This window comes from Chiloscyllium plagiosum, unplaced genomic scaffold (genome assembly GCF_037043375.1).
Source record: "Chiloscyllium plagiosum isolate Xiang-an unplaced genomic scaffold, Cpla_swu_hap1 HiC_scaffold_2, whole genome shotgun sequence".
Classification (NCBI taxonomy): Eukaryota; Metazoa; Chordata; class Chondrichthyes; order Orectolobiformes; family Hemiscylliidae; genus Chiloscyllium; species Chiloscyllium plagiosum.
Genome location: NW_028270140.1, coordinates 54425907 through 54448659, shown reverse-complemented (window position 1 = coordinate 54448659; position 22753 = coordinate 54425907). Strand labels below are relative to the sequence as shown.

Sequence of the window (22753 nt, the reverse complement as noted above, 5' to 3'; positions counted from 1 at the left end):
CAGAAAGCCAGCAGCAGGAATCTGGCTCTGTCTGAAAATGTAAAAGTAGAAATTAAAAACATGATACTTTTCTTCGTCCCTTGCATCTCCACTCCCCAATGCAAATCAATGTTTCCTCTTGCTCCATGCCATATTCTTTACATCAAGGTAAATCCCTCCAGCTACCACGTCTTGTCAGGTTGCAAGCTTCAAAACACAACTTAAGTGATTCTCCAAGCTCCCCATGCACCTCATTCTCTCCTATAGGCCTTCAGATCTTCATGCTAACCAGTACTCACCTACATAATCTTAATGGCCCATAACAGCTTCATTTCAAACATGTCCTTCACCTTTTGTCCTTGCATGCACATAGTATGTACTGTGTACAGACCCCTGAATCCATGCAAAGGAATTGGTAGTCCCACCTGAAAGAGGCTATATCACTTGTAACTATCAGTCACCTGAAATGGCATGCACCTGTCCATGATAATGAAAGGCTGTTAAACCAATTGTGCTGCAGTACTTTTTAATTCTTTGATTAACTTGACAGCTCCCTTTGATAGATTATGTTAATAGTTTCTAGGATTGTGGCAACGATTCTTTCATGATTTTTATGCACAAATATGCCTGTACCTAACACTCCCAAAGAACACCTGACTTCCCAAAGGTGGCTTCACTTCATGTGCCTTGGGACCAGATTGAAAAGGTATCTCCTGTCGTTCAAAGAAATGCACAAAGTTCAGAAATACAGTTAGCAGGTTAACTGTGCACATTTCAGTTTTCAGACTCCAAGCGTACCGGATTCCTACCTCAGTGAAGTTAGATATTTTTAAATGGCCAGTAACCTCCATAAATGTGCAAATCCTTATCCAAGCTCATTCCCACCTGTTCAAAATGGAAAGTGCCATGTTTGAGGTGAGACTTGCAATTTCTGGGCTCTTCACTATTTTCATCACAAAATACTATTCATTGCAGACAGAATTTAGGCTGGTGTTTTCTGGATAACCATGTGTATCACTTATATCCATCTTGTATATCAGCTGCTTGTGATACACTCTCAATTCCAATGTTTCAGCAGTTTTCTCCAGAGGAGGGAGATTTGCCTACTAATGAGGAAGCTTTACTGTACTTGAATCAGCCTTGTGATGGTGGTGAGGAGGAGGCATCAGCCGATGCTGTTTTTCATGCAGAATTAGCACTGGTTAGTTATCTTTTTTCATTCTGAACTGTACACCTGTAGGCATCTTCATCTATGCTTTTCTGTCTTGTTATACTTTACACTTGGTCGAAACTCTTTAAAATGTGTTTGGCTTGAATTGATTGTCTATGTGGTAGCAATTATCAAAGATAATGAATAACTTGGAACTGGGAGGTTATGAACACAATCGTGAATAGACTCAAAACAGGAGAGGATTTGAGTTCACTTGTTAATTAGGCACATAGGAGATATCTAAACTACACATGGGGACAGAAAAACCTCAAAGGTACTATTTAAATGGGAAATAAATAATTTGCTTGTAAAATGAAACAAAGTTAAAGGACTCAGAATTGCAATTGAACAAATACAAAAGTACTCCATAATGGTGAGTAGAGAAAATTAGCTGTTGGGATATATAAAAGGATCAATATTGAGCCAAATAACAATGTAAGCCTGATAACGTGGTGTAACTGCACTCAATACTGCATGCAGTTCTGGTCTCCATTACTGCAAAAACGGTGTTGCTAATGTTAGAAGCACACAGAAGAGATCAACTGTAATCATTAAAAGATTGAGAATTGAATCATGAGGAGTCTTAAACTAATTCAGCGAAAATGCAATGATCTTACCTCCAGCATAAGGTCGGAGGTGGGGTTGATTCCTGATGATTGCACAATGTGAACTACCATTCGTAACGGCTCAGGTGCTAAAAGAAACCAAGCTGAAATTCAACAAGATCTAGAAAATATCAAGGCTTGGGCTGACAAGTGATAAGTAATATACATGCCATACAAATGCCAGACTATGACCATCACCAATAAAAGACAATCTAACCACTGACTCTTTTACAATCATTGGTGTTACCATCACTGGATACCCCACTATCAACATTCTGTGGGGGTTACCATTGACCAGAAACTTAACTCGACCTGCCATAGAACTTCCAGAAGTTGTTTTGGAGTGGTTATTCTTCGGTAAAGGGATGGCTGAAAAATAAGACAAAGTTAAAAATCACACAATACCAAGTTATAGTCCAACAGATATATTTGGAATTACAAGCTTTTGGAGCACTGCTCCTTCATGAAGTAGATAGTGGGGCAGGATCATAGGATGCAGACTTTATAGTAAAAGATCAAAGTGTCATACAACTGTTGCAAAGTATTGAACAAACCTAAATTGCTGTGAGGTTTTTAATCACTTAGAATGGGGATGCAGGTTTTGAGTGATTAATATGTAATCCCCAGAACTTTTTCAAATCACAGTCCTTCGCATCAGTTGTATGGTAAGAGTAGGGAATGCTGGATGACCAGAGAAATTGAGATTCTGGTCAATAAAGTGAAGGAAGCACATTTCAGATATAGACAGCAGGGATTGAGTGAATCTGAGAAGAAGAGAAGGGCAGAAGGAGTATACTTGAGGGAAATCAGGATGGCGAAAAGGGGACACAAGATAGCTTTGGTAAATAGAGTTAAGGAGAATCCAAAGGGATTCTACAAATTTTTAAGGACAAAAGAGTAGAGAGACAATAATGCCCGTTAAAGATTGGTGAGGTACTAAATGAGTATTTTGTGTCAGTGTCTGTAGTGGAGTGGGATGTGGAAGCTAGAGAACTTGGGGGAATAAATAGCAATATCTTAGCGTCCATTTTTCGGACAAGGAGGTGCTGGACATCTTAAAACACATTAAATTTGATAAGTAATCAGGTGTACCCCAGAGGTTTGTTGGAACCTTGGGATGTGGTTGCTGGACCTCTTGCTGAGCAGTTATCATCGATAACTGCAGGTGAGTTGCTGGAAGACTGGAGGTTGGCTAACGTGGTGCTAATATTTGAGAAAGATGGTAAGCAAAAGCCAGAGAACTAGAGACAGGTGGGCCTGACATCAGTGATGGGCAAGTTGTTGGACAGGATTCACCTGTATTTGGAAAGGCAAGGATTGTTTAAAGATAGTCAATTTGGCTTTGTATGTGGAAAATCATGTCTCACTAACTTGCTTGTGTATTTTGAAGAAGTGACAAAGTGGATTTATGAAAGCGGAACAGTGGATGTGGTCTTTATGGACTTCAGTTCGACATTTGACAAGGTTCCACATGGCAGACTGGTTAGCAAGGATAGATCACCTGGAGTACAGGGAGAACTAGCAGTCTGGATAGAAAACTGATTTGAATGTGGAAGACAGGGTAGTGGTGGAGTGTTGCTTTTCGGACTGGACACGTGTAACCAGCTGTGTGCCATGAGGATCAGTGCTGGGTCCACTGCTTTTTGTCATCTACATCAATGATTTGGATGTGAATATAGGAGATATGGTTAGTATATTTACAGATGAGAGCAAAATTGGTGCAGTGGACAGCGAAGGAGGTTACCTCAGAGTAAAATGGGACCTTGATCAGATGGGCTGAGTAATGGCAGATGGAGTTTAATTTAGATAAATGTGAGATGCTGCATTTTGGAAAAGCAGATCAAGGCAGGACTTATACACTTTGTGGTAAAGTTCTGGGCAGCGTTGCTGAATTAAGAGACCTTAAAGTGCAGATGTTTTGGGTACTGTTGAAAAGAATAGTTTCTCAGAGGAGAATAGAAGAGGTAGTCAGATCTTGGGCACCAAGAATTAAACTTGTGTTAGACTGAGTTTGACTATTTAAAAGAATTGTTATAGGAGACTCTCCCCTGAAAAGGGCAGACATTAGATTCTGTGGCAGTGAGCGTGAATGTAGGATAGTATGTTGCTTTTCTGGTGCTAGGATTAAAGATGTCTCAAAGTGTTTGCAAAATATTGTTAAACGAAAGAGTGAGAAACTGTAAGTTATTGTACAGATTGATAGGAATGGCATAGTTAATGAAAATATTAAGGCTTTACAAAGTGAATATAAGAAGTTAGGTAGAAGATTAAAAAACAGAACCTCAAAAGTCGTAAACTCCAGTTTATTGCCAGTACCAAGCTCGAATGAGGAAAAATAATAAAAGGATAAAGGAGATCAATGGCTGAAGAGGTGGTTTACTGTTCAGGGATTCAGGTTCTTGCATCATTGGAATCTCTTCTGAGGCAGAAAAGACCTGTTCAAAAAGGATGGGTTTCATGTGTCTAAAAAGGGACCAATATCCTAGCAGGACGATTTGCTAATTCTATTAAGGAAGGCTGTAAACTATTGTCGTGAATGGGAGGTGGAATCCTAAATAGCAGAGTAAATAGAAAGATAGGTATGAATGGTTTTGAATCTAAAAAGAGCTAGTTCATTTGAAAAGCCAGGCAAGAGTAAGCCAGAGAAAGAAGTCATCCTGAAGAATTAAATTGTATTTATTTCAATGCAAGGGGTCTTACAGATAAGGCTGATAAACTCGGGGCCTGTTTGGGAACATGGAATTGGAATGTCATAGCTGTCACGGAAACTTGGCTGTGGGATGGACATGATGGCAAATCAACATTCTGCGTTTCAGATGCTATAGGAAGGATAGAAAGAGACAAAAGATGAGGTGGAGTGGCATTTTTGATTTAAGAAAAACATTAAGGCAGGAATAATGTTGAATTAGTACAAGATTTTAGTTTTCCAAACATTGACTGGGACTGCCATAATGTTAAAGGTTTGGATGATGATGAATTTGTTAAATGTGTTCAAGAAGATTTTCCTTCTCAATATGTAAACATTCCTACGAGAAAAGGAGCAAAACTTGATCCTATCTTGAGTAATAAGACAGGACAAGTGACTGTAGTGATAATAGGAGAACACTTTGGGTCTAGTGATCATAATTCTATTTGTTTCGAAATAGTTATGGAAGAGGATAGTCCTTCCATAACGTTAAAGTTTTAATTGGCGTAAGGCAAATTTTAATGGTATGAGACAGGAACTTTCAAAAATTGATTACATTAGATTGTTCAAAGGTAAAGGGGTGTGTGATGTGGGAATAGCTTTGAAGAGTGTGATAATGTGAGTTCAGAGTCATTATGTTCCTGTTGGAGCGAAAGGTAAGGCTGGCAAGATTAGAAAACAATAGATAAATAAATATATTGAAGTTCTAGTCAAGAATAAAAAAAACTTATTAGACAACTGGGTTCAAGTAAATCTGTTGAACAGTATAAAGATTGTCGGGGCATTCTTAAGAGGTAAATCAGGAAGGTACAGAGAGGATATGAGATAACCTTGGCAAATTAGGTTAAGGATAATCCACAAAGATTCTACAAGTACATTAAGAGCAAGAGACCAACTAGAGAGAGAGTGGGGCACCTTAAAGATCAAAGAGGTTGTCTCTGTATTGAGCCTCAGGAGATGGGAAAGACATTAAATAAATATTTTGCATCAGTTTTTACATTGAAGAAAGAAATAGAGGCTAAAGAACTCTGGAAAATAAATATTGATGTTTTGAGAACTGCTGTCATTGCAGAAGAGGAAGTGCTGGAGGTCTTAAAATATCAAGGTGGATAAATCTCTGGGACATGATCTAGGATATCTCAGGGCATTGTGGGAAGTTAAGGAGGAACTTATGAGGCCTCTTGCAGTTATCTTTTGAAATATTTCTGCGTACAGGTGAGGTGCTGTTCAGTGGTGTTCCACAGGGATCAGTGCGGGGTCCACTTTTGTTTGTGATTTTGTACAAATGATTTAGATGAACATATAGAAGGCATGGTTAGTAAGTTTGTGGATGACCCCAAAACTATGACGTAGTGGACTGTGAACAAGGCTATCTAATTAACAAAGAGATCTTGATTTATTTGGATCACTGGACTGTAGAGTGGTAGATGGAGTTTAATTTTGATAAATATGAGGTATGCATTTTGGTAAAACAAACTAGGGCAGGACTTATACAGGTCGTTCTGGTATAACATATGTTTCATCAACGTGAATTGGTTATAACGCAATTGACAAATTGTGAGCGGTGTTTGGATAACGTGAATGTTCTGCTGAATGGGTATAGCGATTTCCTGCAGTGCGATTTTCTATATCTGTTCCCCATAGCGCTATTTCCTATAGCACGAGGTTGCAGAGGAACACCACTGTTGTGTTAATAAAAGTAGGGCCTTGGATAGTGTTGTATAACAGAGACCCTTAGGGGTTCAGGTACATAGTTCTTTTGAAGCTTGTGTCCCTTAGGGTGGTTAAGAAGGCATCTAATACCCTTGTCTTCACTTTTCAGACCTTGAAGTATTGAAATTGGGATATTATTGTTAAGTTGTACAAGATGTTGGTGAAGAATCTCCTGGAGTACTGTGTCCAGTTCTGGTTGCCCTGTTAAAGGACAGTGAGAATTCAGAGGTGGTTTACCAGGACGTTGCCAGGAATGGAAGGTTTGAATTATAAGGAGAGGCTGGAGAGACTAGGACTTTTTTCCACTGGAGAATAGGAGGTCGAGGGACGTTATGGAGGTTATAGATAGGGTTAATGACAGTGTCTTTTCCCTAGAGTGGGATATTTCAAGATTAGGCAGCATATTATAAGATGAGATAAGAAAAATTTTAAAAAGACGCAGTGTGGAATAAACATCCAGAGGAAGTAGTAGATGCGGGTACAGTTAAATCATTTTTAAAACATTTAGATAAGTACATAAACATTTGGAGGGATATGGGCCAAATGCAGGCAAATGGGGCTAGTTTAGTTTGGGATTATGTTTGGCATGGACTGGTTGGTCCAAAGGGTCTGTTTCTGTGCCACATGATTCTGACTCTATAAACAGTAAAACTAGAGGAGATGACCTAGACCTGAAAGTGAAACTTGAGAAATATTATTCTAATGAGAGAATGGTCATTTGATGAACCAGACAGGCAGATTCTGGAAGCTGATTAGTATTGGTTCATTCTATGTGTGGGTAAATTCTAAATATTGTACCTGTGGTGGGCTTATCAGGAACATGGAACACAACCTTAAAACTAGTAATCCTAGAATCCTTATAGTGTGGAAACAGGCCCTTCAACCCAACAAGTGCACACCGATCCTCCGAAGAGTATCCGACTGAAACCCATTCCTCTACATTTACCCCTACACATTGCTGAACACTATGAGCAATTTAGCATGCCAGTTCACCTAACGTGCACATCTTTGGATTGTGGGAGGAAACCGGAGCAACCCATGCAGACACTGGGAGAACGTGCTCACTCCACACAGACAGTTCCCTGAGGCTGGATTTGAACCCGAGTCCCTGGGGCTGTGAGGCAGCAGTGCTAACCACTGATCGAAACAGAAGGCAGAAAGTGGTTGTAGATGGAAAGTATTCTGCCTGGAGGTCAGTGTTGAGTGGTGTCCTGCAGGGCTCTGTCCAGCATCTGAATGTTTTGAGGTTGTTTTGTTTGTAAATGCAACTACCTGAACATGCACCACAATCTTTTGAAGAGATGGGGCAACAGGAATTCACAATTTTTTGCTGGATTTTGAAGATAAATTGGAAACAATGCAGGACTAAGGAAAAAAATTGCTGCATTGCTTTACCCACTGTAGTTCGCATGCAATTTGGAATGTATTATTGAAATTATGATTTCTCTACTAAATCTATTATCAGTCAGAAAATGTTTAAGTTTCAGAGCCTATAGAAATAGCACTGACTTGATCTCGGTCGATAACAATAAACATTTTCTTTGCACTATGGTGTTAGTTTGCAGCTCTGCTCCTTGATATCTGATCAATTGTGGGAACTGTAACTAGATACTGGCAGCTGATTTTGATGACATAACACACTTAACTAAAATCCAATAATCAACCTTGTCTCATTTTTAGGTAGAATCAACCGAAACAGGTTTTGCCATTGGAAAAACATTTGAGAGGGATTTATCGTTTGAAGAAGAGGATGACCATCAATCTTCTACTGTTGCCATGCATGGCAGTGCTTGTAGTTCAGACCTGACTGTTAACCTCTCAATTCCCTCACTGAGTTATGAGGTAATGAAAATTCTATAACTTAAACTGTCTCTCTGTATTTGTAAATAGTTGGTGTGGTTTCTTTTTAACTTGAACCAGGACGCAGATTTCTTCCTGAAGGTATTGTATATTTCAGTATTAAATGAATACTTTTATATATTAAAATGGGTATTTTAGGAAGGCAATTCAAGAGATGAGAATAGCTGTGCCATTAGCAATGAGATGAAGGGAGACTTTTTAAAAAAAAAACAACACTGTTTAAGCTCAGGAGAGAATAAGAAGTTCAAAAATAATATGTGAAGACCTTGCAATCCATCGAACTACTCCAGCATTCCATCTAATTAGGCAGGGGTAAATGTGGGTAGGAGAATGCGTCTGGGTGTGTTACTCTTCGGAGGGTCGGTGTGGACTTGTTGGGCCGAAGGGCCTATTTCCATACTGTAGATAACCTAATCTAATAACTGTGATTGATCTTAGACTTGGACTCCACTTTCCCACTAGTTCCTATCCTTTTAATTCTGTGACAGAATAGAAATTTGCATTTCAATATTACCCATATTCTGTAGTAGAGCATTTATAATCCTCTAGGGTAGAGAATTCTGATGATTCAGAACTGAGTGAAGAATGTTCTTATTTCAGTGCTAAGTGATCGACCCCTTAGCTTGAGATTGTTCTAGAGTCCCTAGTCATGGGAAGCAAATGTCTAAGCATCTATTCTATCAAGTTCCTTTATAATTTTGAAGTTTTCAGATCACCTGTCATTCTTATAGATGACAATAGACCCAATTCACTCCAACTTACAGGTGACCCTCTCATCCTAGGAATCCATGTGGCAAATCTTTGCTATACTGTCCCCAATGCAATACATCCTTCCTCAAATATGCAAACCACAATGGAACCATCTATGGTCTAACAAAATCCATTAAAATTCTCACAAGTCTTCTTCATTTTTGTGTTCCAATTCCCTTAAAATAAATAAAATGAATGGCTCTGGACACTGGAAATTTGAAACAAAAGCAAACTGCTGGAGAAACTCAGCAGGTCTGGCACTATCTTTGGAGAGAAAACAGTTAATATTTTGAGCCCAATTACCCTCCTTTAGAACCAGTTACAGTGTCATAGAATTACACAGCATGGAAGCAGACTTTTTAGTACAATTCGTCCATGCCCATCAGATATCCTACATTAATCTAGTCCCATTTGCCAGGAATTTCTATTGCTAATGGGTTATAGAAAGGAGGTGTTGCAGGTAGCATATGTGTTGCCAGTAGGGGATCATTTGGGAAGAAGGAAGACTCAAGCCAATATAGAAAAAATATGTTTGTTGGCCTGAACTGCATAAAAATTTGGTTGAGTTTTGCTGTACCTGTCACACGTTAGGTAATAGAGAAACCTCAAGCAGTAATAAAACTAATGCCCTTAATATTCATTCCAGTTGAAGAACCTTTTACAAGCATCTTGATTGATTGCGTAGGACCCCTCCCTAAACAAAAAGTGGGGATTAGTATTTTTTGGCCATGATGGATGTGTCTACTAGATTACCAGAGGCATTATGCATATCATGGCTAAAAGGATTGTCAGAGAGTTGCTCAATTGTTTTAAACTAGAAACGAACTATCCATAGAAATATAATCTGTTCAAAGATCAAATTTTACATTGGTATCAATCTTTAAAGATCATGTTGAGGGCTTATAGTCATGACTATTCAGAGGATTGCACTTTTTGCAATTATGGATTTACCTAATGAGTCAACTTGAATTAGTTTTTGAACATGAGGTGATTAATTGAAATTAAGTGAGGAAAAATTGGAGAGTCAGAGATCAGAAGCTACATATTTGGATTGTGCCAAATTTTAGGGAGTTACTAAATTAAGTTGGTGAGTTGGCTAGACAGCATTAGAAAGTAGCATAGCATATGTTTGAAATAGGAAGCAGACAAGAGATCAAAAATTTGTAGTTAGTGGAGATAAAGTTAACCTTACTGGTAGGTGAACCTTTGAAAGCGAGATGCAGTGAGCCTTATCAAATTGAAAGGAACTGGAGTGAGCTAAAGTATTTGAGAACGTCAGATAGAAGAAAAACTCTCCAAGTGTATCATGTGAATATGCTCACATGGTATTTTGATAAGGAAGGAAAGCAAAAGGAGAATCTGTTACTGGTTCCAACGCAGTTAAGAACCAAATTCAGGTGATTCTGAACTGGACAATGAAGTTCTCAAAAATTGGTATAAATTTAGGAAAATAGAAATGACCTGAAAGAGTTATTACAATCACATGGAGATATATTTGGGAGTAATCTGGGAAGTCCTAAACGGATTACAAATGATGTAGAATTAGGAAATGCTGTTCCAATTAACCAACATCCTGAATGGCTTTACTGTCTAAAATTGGCACAAGTTCTAAAAGAAATTGAAAGCCTGCTCAGATGACCTGTTTGGAAGACTCTGCATTGAGAAGGTGGGACAAATTATGCATCTAAACTGGATTTACTCAAAGGATACTGGCATGTAATTTTATCCAACAGAGCGAAGATAGTCTTAGCTTTCATGACACATAATGGACTTTACTCACTTGAATTCATGCCAATTGTTATGAAGAAAGTCACATTTCAAAGATTAATCAAAGAGTTTATTTTGTGATTACCCAATTATGTAGAGTACATCGACAGTCTAGGCTTGGTGACAGACCTGGCTAAGAATGAGTTCACAAAAGCCCAAGTTGTATTCCAAGGCCATATCATTGGACATAGACAGATGGCCCCATGCTTGTGAAACGAAGATTATCGGGGAGTTTCCCATACTGTCAGTGAAGAGGGAGGTACTACGATTCCTGGGTCTTGAGTGGTATTTTGCCTAAAATTCATAATGAATTTTAGTAGCATATGTGCTCCATTGATTAACTTGAAGTCCATAAAATTTCAGTGAGTGTCAGGAGGCATTTGACAGCCTGAATGCTGTGTTGATCATTGCCCCAATAATTATGTAAATCCATTCAAGGTGGCTATGTTGTGGGTGTTGGTGTTGTACTCTTACAAGAAGATGGCAAGAGGATAGAAAGACCTTCTGGGTATTTCTTCCGAAAGTTGAATATTCATTAACAGAAATATTCCACCACTGAGGAAGAGACCTTGAGTTTGGTGTTGGTGTTGCAACATTTCAACATTTATGTTGCAAGTGATGAATCTGAGACAAACATATATACTGATCATAATATCTTTGTTTTTGGAGAATGTTAAGGATTAAACACCAGATTGTTTAGTGGAGTTTATTGTTACAGCCACTCAATTTGTAAACTCTACACATGCTTTGACAAGAGAACATAATTGCCAACGTGTTGTCACGACTTTGATGGAAGACGGAGATGTTTGATGTATTATGAAACAGAGATCGACGCCCCACCCCCGTTAATTAAAACCAAAACACCCAGAGAGCCTCGCCTCATAATCTGTAGAAAGAGGTGTGACAAGTGATATCACCTACCTCTCACCCCACTCTCCCCTCCAATCTATTATAAAGGTGTAGTTAAATGAAATGAAATCCTTTCATTTACTGTAAATAAATTGTTACTTGTTGATTAACTCAAACAGTGAACCAAATAACAGAACTGCTAACAATCTGAAGAATTCCCCTCTAACTGCTAATTATTCCCTAATAAAACAAAATCCTAATGGTATGCTGTTTCAATAAATACAAATCCCACTTCTATTGCAAAACAATAGAACTTCGTCTCCCAAAATTGCTGCAAGGATACATATTCTGGAATGCTTGTTGCCCTGTCCACTGATCTTCTTTCAGGAACGCCGCCTCCTCCTTCTTGCGTCAGTTGTTCTATCAGGAATATTCTCTTTGAATTCTGTCTGAAGTATTAGCTAAAGAGTGCCGTGATGCCTTTATTAATTAGATGGTGCTTTCTCTGAGAGCTGAAAGTTGTTATTTCTTCAGGTGGTATGATTAACTTTATAGATGACACATTTTTCACTCAGGTTGGTGGATCTGGCATTCAGTTCCTTAAAGGATATTAGAGGCAGCGACCATCAACATTTAACAAGTACTGGGATATGCATTTCATATTAGGCTGTTTGTCAAAACCAGGAAAGGTGAGATTAGGATAGCTGACTTCTTGTTGGTTCGAGCTTCTCCATGCTTTAAATTTTACATGATTCAGTGTAAATAATGCCATGCACTACCAAATATAAAAATGTAGGGAAATGGGTCTTGGTGTGTTGCGGGTTGGTATGGGCTTGTTGGGCTGAAGGGCCTGTTTCCACACTGTAAATAATCTAATCTAAAATTCTTCAAGTTCCTTGGTACCTTGACAAGTCTTCCTTTTTGATGAAGGACGTTTACCCGAAACATTGACTCTCCTGCTCCTCAGTTGCTGTCCGACTTGCTGTGCTTTTCCAGCAACACACTGTTGACTCTGATCTCTAGCATCTGCAATCCTCACTTTTAGCAAGTCTTCCTTTCTCAAGATCACCGGAGACTGGACAGATAACCCAATTTGCGCATTGGAGTTCATGAATGTCCTAACACTGATTGTGTGGAGATTCCCTGGGGCATTTGAACTTACACCTGCTCCAAAGGACCTTGCAATATAGATTGTTTTGAATAATTACACTATCTGTACTTGGATAGTACCCTCAAAATGTTAAACACAAAATCCTCACTTAATCTTTGGATAACTAAATTAACCCCGCCCAACTTAAAGTGCCTTAAAGTTATTATGACTTGTATGTACAGGTTCTCCCTTCTGTTCTTTCCATGGGTTCCTGGACTGAAGGAGTTGAGTGAGGTAAGTAGTCCGGAAGGAGTTGCTACATTCCTACACTGGTACAAATATTCTGATTTAATATAGCATGTAGTTTGAGTAGGAGCAGGATGAAATGATATCTTCGGCTTTTAGAGCGCTCCACCTTTCCCCTTTCACTACGAATATTTTAAAACTATTTAAAAGGACATGTCTTTTCATATTTTCAAAATTATTCTATTCTTTAAGGATGCACACGAAAATTCCTTGGATACTTGCAACATGTCCTCCACTGAAGAGAGTGATGAGAAACAGATGTCCTTAGCCAGAGGATTTGAGAAAACCATTACCATTGCAAAAGGCAATGCTAGCCTCGGTATGTATCTGGTATAGATTTATTAAATCTGCTGCTAGAAACAATGTGCTTTTGCCATGTTTTAAGTCTTTATTGTTTACGTAGTTATTATCCAATATATTTTCAATCATTATTGCAATATTTTCAAAGAGCTAGTAGATTTTATATTTTTACAGTTTCTGAGGGTTTGGTCTTTGCAAAATTAGGAGTAGCGATGCCGTGAGTCATATGAAAAGATCTAATCAGATACAGACCACATGTTAGTCACTCTACATCTTAGACCTTCTGCCTTCATTGTTTACAGCTGTCTGGATGGCACAAAAATGTGGATAGTGCTAAAATAGAAACCTCTATCTATTGCAAAGAATCGGACAAGCCATTGGGACCTGTCAATTATTGCGGAAATAAAACAGAACTGGGGTGATCTTGTGAGTACGTGGATCCATGGGTAGCCAATCCACATTCAGTGAGGACCAATTGTATCTAAAGTTAACCTTACAAAATTTATAAGTAACCACATTCAAAAATGTATACCTTGCAGGACTTTTCATAGAGTCTTAGAGATGTACAGCATGGAAACAGACCCATCAGTCCAACCCGTCCATGCCGACCACACATCCCAACCCAATCTAGTCCCACCTGCCAGCACCTGACCCATGTCCCTCCAAACCCTTCCTATTCATATACCCATCCAAATGTCTCTTAAATGTTGCAGTTGTACCAGCCTCCACCACTTCCTCTGGCAGCTCATTACGTATACATACCACCCTCTGTGTGAAAAAGTTGCCCCATAGGTCTCTTTTATATCTTTCCCCTCTCACCCTAAACCTATGGCCTCTAGTTCTGGACTCCCCGACCCCAGGGAAAAGACTTTGCCTATTTACCCTTTCCATGCCCCTCATAACTTTGTAAATCTCTATAAGGTCATCCCTTAGCCTCCGACGCTCCAGGGAAAACAGCCCCAGCCTGTTCAGCATCTCCCTATAGCTCAAATCCTCCAACCCTGGCAACATCCTTGTAAATCTTTTATGAACCCTTTCAAGTTTTACAACATCTTTCCGATAGGAAGGAGACCAGAAAAGCGCACAATATTCCAACAGTGACCTCCCAACTCCTGTACTCAGTACTCTGACCAATAAAGGAAAGCATACCAAACGTCGTCTTCACTATCCTATCTACCTGCGACTCGAGTTTCAAGGAGCTATGAACCTGCACTCCAAGGTCTCTTTGTTCAGCAGTGCTCCCTAGGACCTTACCATTAAGTGTATAAGTCCTGCTAAGATTTGCTTTCACAAAAATGCAGCACCTCGCATTTATCTGAATTAAACTCCATCTGCCACTTCTTGGCCCATTGGCCCATCTGGTCAAGATACTGTTGTAATCTGAGGTAACCCTTTTCGCTGTTCACTACACCTCCAATTTTGGTGTCATCTGCAAACTTACTAACTGTACCTCTTATGCTCGCATCCAAATCATTTATGTAAATGTCAAAAAGTACAGCACCCAGCGCCAATCCTTGTGGCACTCCATTGGTCACAGGCCTCCAGTCTGAAAAACAACCCTCCACCCCCACCCTGTGGGCGGCACGGTGGCACAGTGGTTAGCACTGCTGCCTCACAGCGCCAGAGACCCGGGTTCAATTCCTGACTCAGGCGACTGACTGTGTGGAGTTTGCACATTCTCCCCGTGTCTGCGTGGGTTTCCTCCGGGTGCTCCGGTTTCCTCCCACAGTCCAAAGATGTGCAGGTTAGGTGAATTGGCCATGCTGAATTGCCCGTAGTGTTAGGTAAGGGGTAAATGTAGGGGTATGGGTGGGTTGCGCTTCGGCAGGGTGGTGTGGACTTGTTGGGCCGAAGGGCCTGTTTCCACACTCTAAGTAATCTAAAAACCCTCTGTCTTCTACCTTTGACCCAGTTCTGTATCCAAATGGCTAGTTCTCCCTATATTCCGTGAGATCTAACCTTGCTAATCAGTCTCCCATGGGGAACCTTGTCGATTGCCCTACTGAAGTCCATATAGATCACATCTACCGCTCTGCCCTCATCAATCCTCTTTGTTACTTCCTCAAAAAACTCAATCAAGTTTGTGAGACATGATTTCCCACGCACAAAGCCGTGTTGACTATCCCTAATCAGTCCTTGCCTTTCCAAGTACATGTACATTCTGTCCCTCAGGATTCCCTCCAACAACTTGCCCACCACCGACGTCAGATTCACTGGTCTATAATTCCCTGGCTTGTCCTTACCACCCTTCTTAAACAGTGGCACCGTGTTAGCCAACCTCCAGTCTTCCGGCACCTCACCTGTGACTATCGATGATACAAATATCTCAACAAGAGGCCCAGCAATCACTTTTCTAGCTTCCCACAGAGTTCTCGGGTACACCTGATCAGATCCTGGGGATTTATCCGCCTTTATCCGTTTCAAGACATCCAGTACTTCCTCCTCTGTAATCTAGGCATTTTGCAAGATGTCACCATCTATTTCTCTAAAGTTATATCTTCCATATCCTTTTCCACAGTAAATATTGATGCAAAATACTCATTTAGTATCTACCCCATTTTCTGCGGCTCCACACAAAGGCCACCTTGCTGATCTTTGCGGGGCCCGATTCTTGCCCTAGTTACCCTTTTGTCCTTAATGTATTTGTAAAAACTCTTTGGATTCTCCTTAATTCTATTTGCCGAAGCTATCTCATGTTCCCTTTTTGCCCTCCTGATTTCCCTCTTAAGGATACTCCTACTACCTTTATACTCTTCTAAGGATTCACTCGATCTATCCTGTCTATACCTGACATATGCTTCCTTCTTTTTCTTAACCAAACCCTCAATTTCTTTCGTCATTCAGCATTCCCTATACTACCAGCCTTTCCTTTCACCCTGACAGGAATATACTTTCTCTGGATTCTTGTTATCTCATTTCTGAAGGCTTCCCATTTTCCAGCCGTCCTTTTACCTGCAAGTATCTGCCCTCAATCAGCTTTCGAAAGTTCTTGCCTAATACTGTCAAAATCGGCCTTTCTCCAATTTAGAACTTCAACTTTTAGATCTGATCTATCCTTTTCCATCATTATTTTAAATCTAATAGAATTATGGTCACTGGCCCAAAGTGCTTCCCCACTGACACCTCACTCACCTGCCCTGCCTTATTTCCCAAGAGTATGTCAAGTTTTGCACCTTCTCTAGTAGGTACATCCACATACTGAATCAGAAAATTGTCTTGTACACACTTAACAAATTCCTCCCCATCTAAGCCCTTAACACTATGGCAGTCCCAGTCTGTGTTTGGAAAGTTAAAGTCCCCTACCATAACTACCCTATTATCCTTACTGATAGCGGAGATCTCCTTACAAGTTTGTTTCTCAATTTCCCTCTGACTATTAGGGGGTCTATAATACATCCCAAAATGGTTATCATCCCTTTCTTATTTCTCAGTTCCACACAAATAACTTCCCTGGATGTATTTCCAGGAATATCCTCCCTCAGCGCAGCTGTAATGCTATCCCTTATCAAAAATGCCACTCCCCCTCCTCTCTCGCCTCCCTTTCTATCCTTCCAGTAGCATTTGTATCCTGGAACATTAAGCTGCCAGTCCTGTCCATCCCTGAGCCATGTTTCTGTAATTGCTATGATATCCCAGTCCCATGTTCCTAACCATGCCCTGAGTTCAACTGGCTTCTTTGTTAGGCCCCTTGCATTGAAATAAATGCAGTTTAATTTATTCGTCCTACCTTACCCTTGCCTGCTCTGACTGTTTGACTCGCTTCTGTTCTCAACTGTACCAATCTCAGATTGATCTCTTTCCTCACTATCTCCCTGGGTCCCACACCCCCCACCTTACTAGTTTAAATCCTCCCAAGCAGTTCTCGCAAATTTCCCTGCCAGTATATTAGTCCCCTTCCAATTTAGATGCAATCCGTCCTTCTTGTACAGGTCACTTCTACCCCAAAAAAGATTCCAATGATCCAAAAATGTGAATCCTTCTCTCATCCAGCAACTCCTCAGCCATGCATTCATCTGCTCTATTCTTCTATTCCTGCCCTCACTAGCTCATAGCACCGGGAGTCGTCCAGATATTATTACTCTTGAGGATCTCTTTTTAAATTCCTGCCTAACTCTCTAATCTCCCTTCAGAATCTCAACCCTTTCCCTTCCTATGTCGTTGGTTCCAATGTGGACAATGACCTCTTGCTGGCCCCTCTCCACCATGAGGACATTCTGCACCCTCTCTGAGACATCCTTGATCCTAGCACCAGGGATACAACGCACCATTCTGCTTTTTCTCTGCTGGCCACAGAAACATCTGTCTGTACCTCTGACTACAGAATCCCCTAACACAATTGATCTCTTGGAACCCGACGTACCCCTCATTGCATTGGAGCCAGTCACAATACCAGAAATTTGGCTGTTTGTGCTACATTCCCCTGAGAATCCATCACCCCCTACATTTTCCAAAACAGCATACCTGTTTGAAATGGGTATATCCACAAAAGACTCCTGCACTAGCTGCCTACCTCTCTTACCTTCCCTGGAGTTAACCCATCTATGTGACTGTATCTGAGACTTTCCCCCTCCCTATCACTGCCATCCATCACATACTATTGCTGTTGCAAATTCCTCATTGCTTCTAACTGTCTCTCCAACTGATCCATTTGATCTGATAAAATTTGCAGCCAACAGCATTTATGGCAGATATAATCCGCAGTAACCCATAAACTCTCTTTAAACTCCCACATCTGACAAGAAGTACATATCACTCTATTAAAGGCCATTTTTGCTCCTTCACAATCTACAGACCCAGAAAATAACACCGTCTTATTCCTCTACAAATGCTGCTCCAGGTTAAATTAATAGTTATGGCTTATATTTTAGGTTTAATCAAGAGACATATCTCCAAAAACATATAATTAAGAAAGAACCCACTCACTAGTGCAGATTCTCTGCAGGCCACACTTAAAACAGCAATTAGCTTATCTGATTCTGTGCTGTGAACTTCGCCCAACAGTTCCTCCAAGATTTCACTGTTTATTAATTTTCCCAGATGCACTCCAATGTCCAGCTTTAATATTATTTTCTTGGGATGTGAGTATCACTAACAAGGCCAGCATTTGTGCCCATCAGGAATTGTCCTTCAAAAGGTTGTTGCATGCTGCCTTCTTGAATAGCTGTAAACCATCTAGTGTGGGTACCCCTACAGGTTTGATAGGAAGTGAGTTCCAAGGTTTTGATCCATAGACAGTGAAGAAATGGGAATATTCTTCCAAGTGAATTAATGCAATGAATGTATCCACAGAACACTGCAAGTTGTAACTGGATAAATCAAATAAACAATGGTTGGTCTGGAAGATGAATTTGTCGAATGATGTTATGACTGTTTTCTGATACAATATGTTCTGAAATAATGAATGATAAGCTTATTTTAGTCATTGTGTTATTGCACAATGAGGCGTGGCTAATTAATATTCATTAGTAAAAATCACTACAATTGATTTCCACATAAAGTTTGAAAATATCATGTTCCAATCAGGGGAAAAAAAAGTTGAACTTCAACAAAGGCAATTGCATAAGTATGAGCAGAGAGTTTGATTGAGTAAACAAGCTAAAAGAGAAATTTAAGATTTTTTCTAAGACTAATGAGAGAATGCAGATCCATTCAATCCTATGGTCTCTTATCTAATAAACTCGATTTGAAAATTCAGGTGCTGCACTACTTCATTAATTTGAGCTCAAACATTTCTTAAAACATCTAGGAATTCACACATTTAGTTAAGGCTCACAAGATCATTCACAGACCTGTTTTTATCTTACTTAGAGTTTATGATCCATTTTAAAGTGCCATTAGCCTAATCAGAATGTGTAAGCATATAAAAGGATGTAATTTAACAGTAAGAAAGGTTTATAATTAAATATTTTTAATCAAAATCTTGCCTTGAGAAGAGAAAACTTATTGGGATTCATTGTGGTTTGCAATAGAGATAAATATAGTTTTAGATTTTCATGTTGCAAACAAAAGTAATATGTCTGAAGATTCAGCGTATTTTGAACCCACCAAAGAATTGATGAGCAATAAAATAGAGTATGAGAGTAAACTACTGAATATCATTTAAAGAGATTGAAAGACCTTTTGCAAATATGTGAAAAGGTAAAGAATGATGAAACTAAAAGTTGAATGTATTATTCGGAGGAGTGAGGAAATGGCTGAGTATTTGAACACCCAATTTGCATCTGTTGTCACAATAGGAAATATAAGCTACTTAGCAAAATCGAGCATAATTGGGTGCTAATGAGTGAGAAAATTGAGCTAACCAATATCAGCAGAGAAGAAGTGCGAGTGAAATCTCAAGGGCTTAAAATCCATCAAAACTCCACCACCTAATAATCTTTACCCTAACCTGTAAAAGAGATAGCTGCAGAGATGGTAAACATGTTGCAATGATTTACCAAAGTTTCCTGGATATTGGAAATTTCAGCAAATTGGAAATTGGCAAATGTTTGATACTTAATAAGATAAGAGAGCAAACCAAGAACTATAAACCAATCAGCCTGACATCAGACTGCTGAAATTTATTATTAAAGAATTTCTCAGCAGTGTACGAAAAAATGCATAGTGTGGTTAGAATGATTCAACATGGTTTTCAAAAAGGAAATCCACTTTGACGAATATTGAAAGTTAATAACTAATATGGTAGATAAGGGGGAAGCAAGCAATGTATAATTTGGTTTTCCAAAACTCATTTGATTTATGTAACTCAAGATAAGTGCTCATGAATTTGGGAGTACTTTTTTGAACAGTAAAGGAATTAAGATTTATGGTAAGAGGGGGGTAAATGGAGCTGAGGCCACAAAAAGATCAGCCACGATCTTATTGACTGGCGGATCAGGCTCAAAAGGGCAGATGGTGTACTCCTGCCCTTGTTCATATGTTCTTATGATTGGGAGTTTTCACATTAGCAGGCTGTTGACTAGTGGAGTGCCTCAAAAGTCATTGCTGAGCCCTCCGCTATTAATAATCTACATTATTGACGTAAATGAAAAGATATGGCATGTTGGCCTGGGTAGAACAAGAGTAGAGATCTTGCACAGCTGCATAAGACATTGGTGTGATCATACTTTGAATTTTGTGTACCATTTACATCATATTTCAGAAAGTATGCTGTTATACTTGGAGAGATACAACAAATGTGGATAGAGTGAATAGGATAGATAGGTTTGGTACCATTATTGAAAGGGTTAACCAGCGATGAGAAGCAATGTAATTAGGGTCAATGTACTCTAGAGTCTAGAATAATAAGTGGTCTTATTGAGATATGAAAGATTATGAAGTAGCTTGATAGACAACTGAAATATCATTTGCTTGATTGTAGAATCTGGAGCATAGCTTAGTACTAAAATGGGAAGAAATGTCTTCACTCTAAGTATGAGGATATTTGGTTTTTCTACCCAAGAGAGCATTAGTTCATTCAGGGGATGTAGGTTATGCTGGGTGGCCCAACATCTTTATCCATCACTAATTGTGTTTAAGAGCTAATTGAGCTTCTTGAACTTCTGTAATCTGCTTGCTGTAGGTATACTCAGTGCAGTTATGGAAAGAGTTCCAGGATTTGACCCAACGACAGTGACGTAGCAAATATAGTTTAATTCAGGATGGTATGTTTCCTGGAGGGGTACTTTTAGGTGATTTATGTTTTCATGCATCTATGGCCCTTGTCTTTCTGAATGGTAGTGGATGTGGGAAGGGAAGCTGCTATCACTTCAGCCTTGAGTTTCTGCCTTGTAGATTGTGCACACTGTTGCTACTGTGCATCAGTGGTAAGGGGAGTAAATGTCTGTGAATATGGTGATTGTTTTGGATTGGTGTCAAGTTTCTTGAGTGCTGGTGGAGCTACACTTATCCCGGCAAGTTGGCAGTATTCCATAAGACTCCTGATTTGTGCCTTGTAAATGGTAGACAGGCTTTGGGGAGTTATTCTTTGCAATATTCCTAGCCTCTGATTTGGTCTTGACCATTGGGCGGCATGGTGGCGCAGTGGCTGGCACTGCTGCCTCACAGCGCCAGAGACCTGGGTTCAATTCACGCATCAGGCAACTGTCTGCATGGAGTTTGCACATTCTCCCCGTGTCTGCGTGGGTTTCTTCCGGGTGCTCTGGTTTCCTCCGGGTGCTCTGGTATGTTTCCTGGAGGAAAATGTGCAGGTTAGGTGAATTGGCCATGCTAAATTTCTCATAGTGTTAGGTGAAGGTGTAAATGTAGGGGAATGGGTCTGGGTGGGTTGCTCTTCGGAAGGTCGGTGTGAACTTGTTGGGCCGAAGGGCCTGTTTCCACACTCTAAGTAAGTAATCTATTTATATGGTATTCCTGATGAAGGGCTATTCCTGAAATGTTGATTCTCCTGCTACTTGGATGCTGCGTGACCAGCTGTGCTTTTCCAGCACCACACTCTCAATGCTGATCTCCAGCATCTGCTGTCCTCACCCTCTCCTATTTATATGGCTAGCCTAGTTCAGTTTCTGGTCAGTGGTAGTTCCCAGAATATTGACAGTGAGGGATTCAGCAATAGAAATGATGTTGAATGTCAAGTGACGATCATTAAATTCCCTATTGTTGAAGATGGTCGTTACCTAGGACTGTGTGGCACTTATTTTACTTGTCACTTCTGGCATTCTCCAAGTCTTACTGCGTTTTGATGTGAATTGAATCAGTAGTTGAATTGTGAATGGTGCTGAACATTGTGCAATCATTGGTGACCCTTCTTGCTTCTGACTTTATGATGGAAAGAAGGTCATTAATGAGGATAGCCAGCCTAGATACCTTAAGAAGCTCCTGCTGTGATCTCCTGGAGCCAAGATGACTAACTGGCAACAGTGACAACCATGAATGCAATCAGTACATTCCCTCAACATTTCCCTCAACTCCCATTCATTCTGTGTGTGTGGGCTTCGCTGGCTGGACCAACATCTTTATCCATCACTAATTGCATTTAAGAAGAGCTTCTTGAATTTCTGTTCCGATTTTAATTTTCTGGAACTCCTTAATGCTTCATTAGAAATGCAGTCTTTATGTCAAGGGCAATCACTCTCCCTCCCCTCTGGACTTGATCTTTCTTGTCCGTGTGCAAAGCAAGCCTGTAATGTGGTCAGAAGCTCAGTGGTTCTGATAGAACCCAAGTGAGCTCCAGTGAGCAGGTTATTGCAAAGCAAATCCTGGTTGATAGCATTATTAATGATCTCTCTTTCATCTCTTTACTTACTTTACTTTTGTCACTTCTTTGTCAAGAATGTACTGGTGATGTGGTAATAGTTTGGATTGATAATAGGTGACTGGTCATCTCAGTTGGCTGGATGGCTAGTCTGATGTAGAGTGATGCCAACTGCGTTCAATTTCTGCACCAATTAAAGTTACCATGAAGGACTGTCTTTTACCGCACTACTTGCTTGAGGTGTGGTGACCCACAGCTAAAGCCATCAGTCACTTCTTTAATGAGAGAGCGGTCCAGTGGGACTATTGGAGCTTTACCATTTCGTTTAAACTTTTAATAGTCCTTTTTTGTGTGTCTGGACATGACTGCAGTTTTCTACATTCGGATTAATATCTGTGTTGTAGCTGTACTGGATCAGCTTGGCCACAGGGGAGGGCAGGTTCTG

The 22753-nt window shown here is 39.9% G+C and overlaps 1 protein-coding gene across 19 annotated transcripts in view; it reads left to right on the top strand.

Annotated features, from left to right (window-relative positions):
* The window catches only part of mpdz (multiple PDZ domain crumbs cell polarity complex component), a 368137-nt gene that overhangs the window by 164997 nt on the left and 180387 nt on the right, over positions 1-22753 (top strand). For 16 of the 19 annotated variants that reach the window (XM_087996853.1, XM_043714523.2, XM_043714540.2 and 13 more), the window contains 3 exons: positions 1055-1180; positions 7874-8035; positions 13008-13134. In XM_087996853.1, the coding sequence (XP_087852979.1) occupies positions 1055-1180; positions 7874-8035; positions 13008-13134 (415 nt within the window). The remainder of the gene's footprint in view (positions 1-1054; positions 1181-7873; positions 8036-13007; positions 13135-22753) is intronic. The other 3 variants (XM_087996875.1, XM_087996857.1, XM_087996823.1) reach the window with 2 other exon arrangements.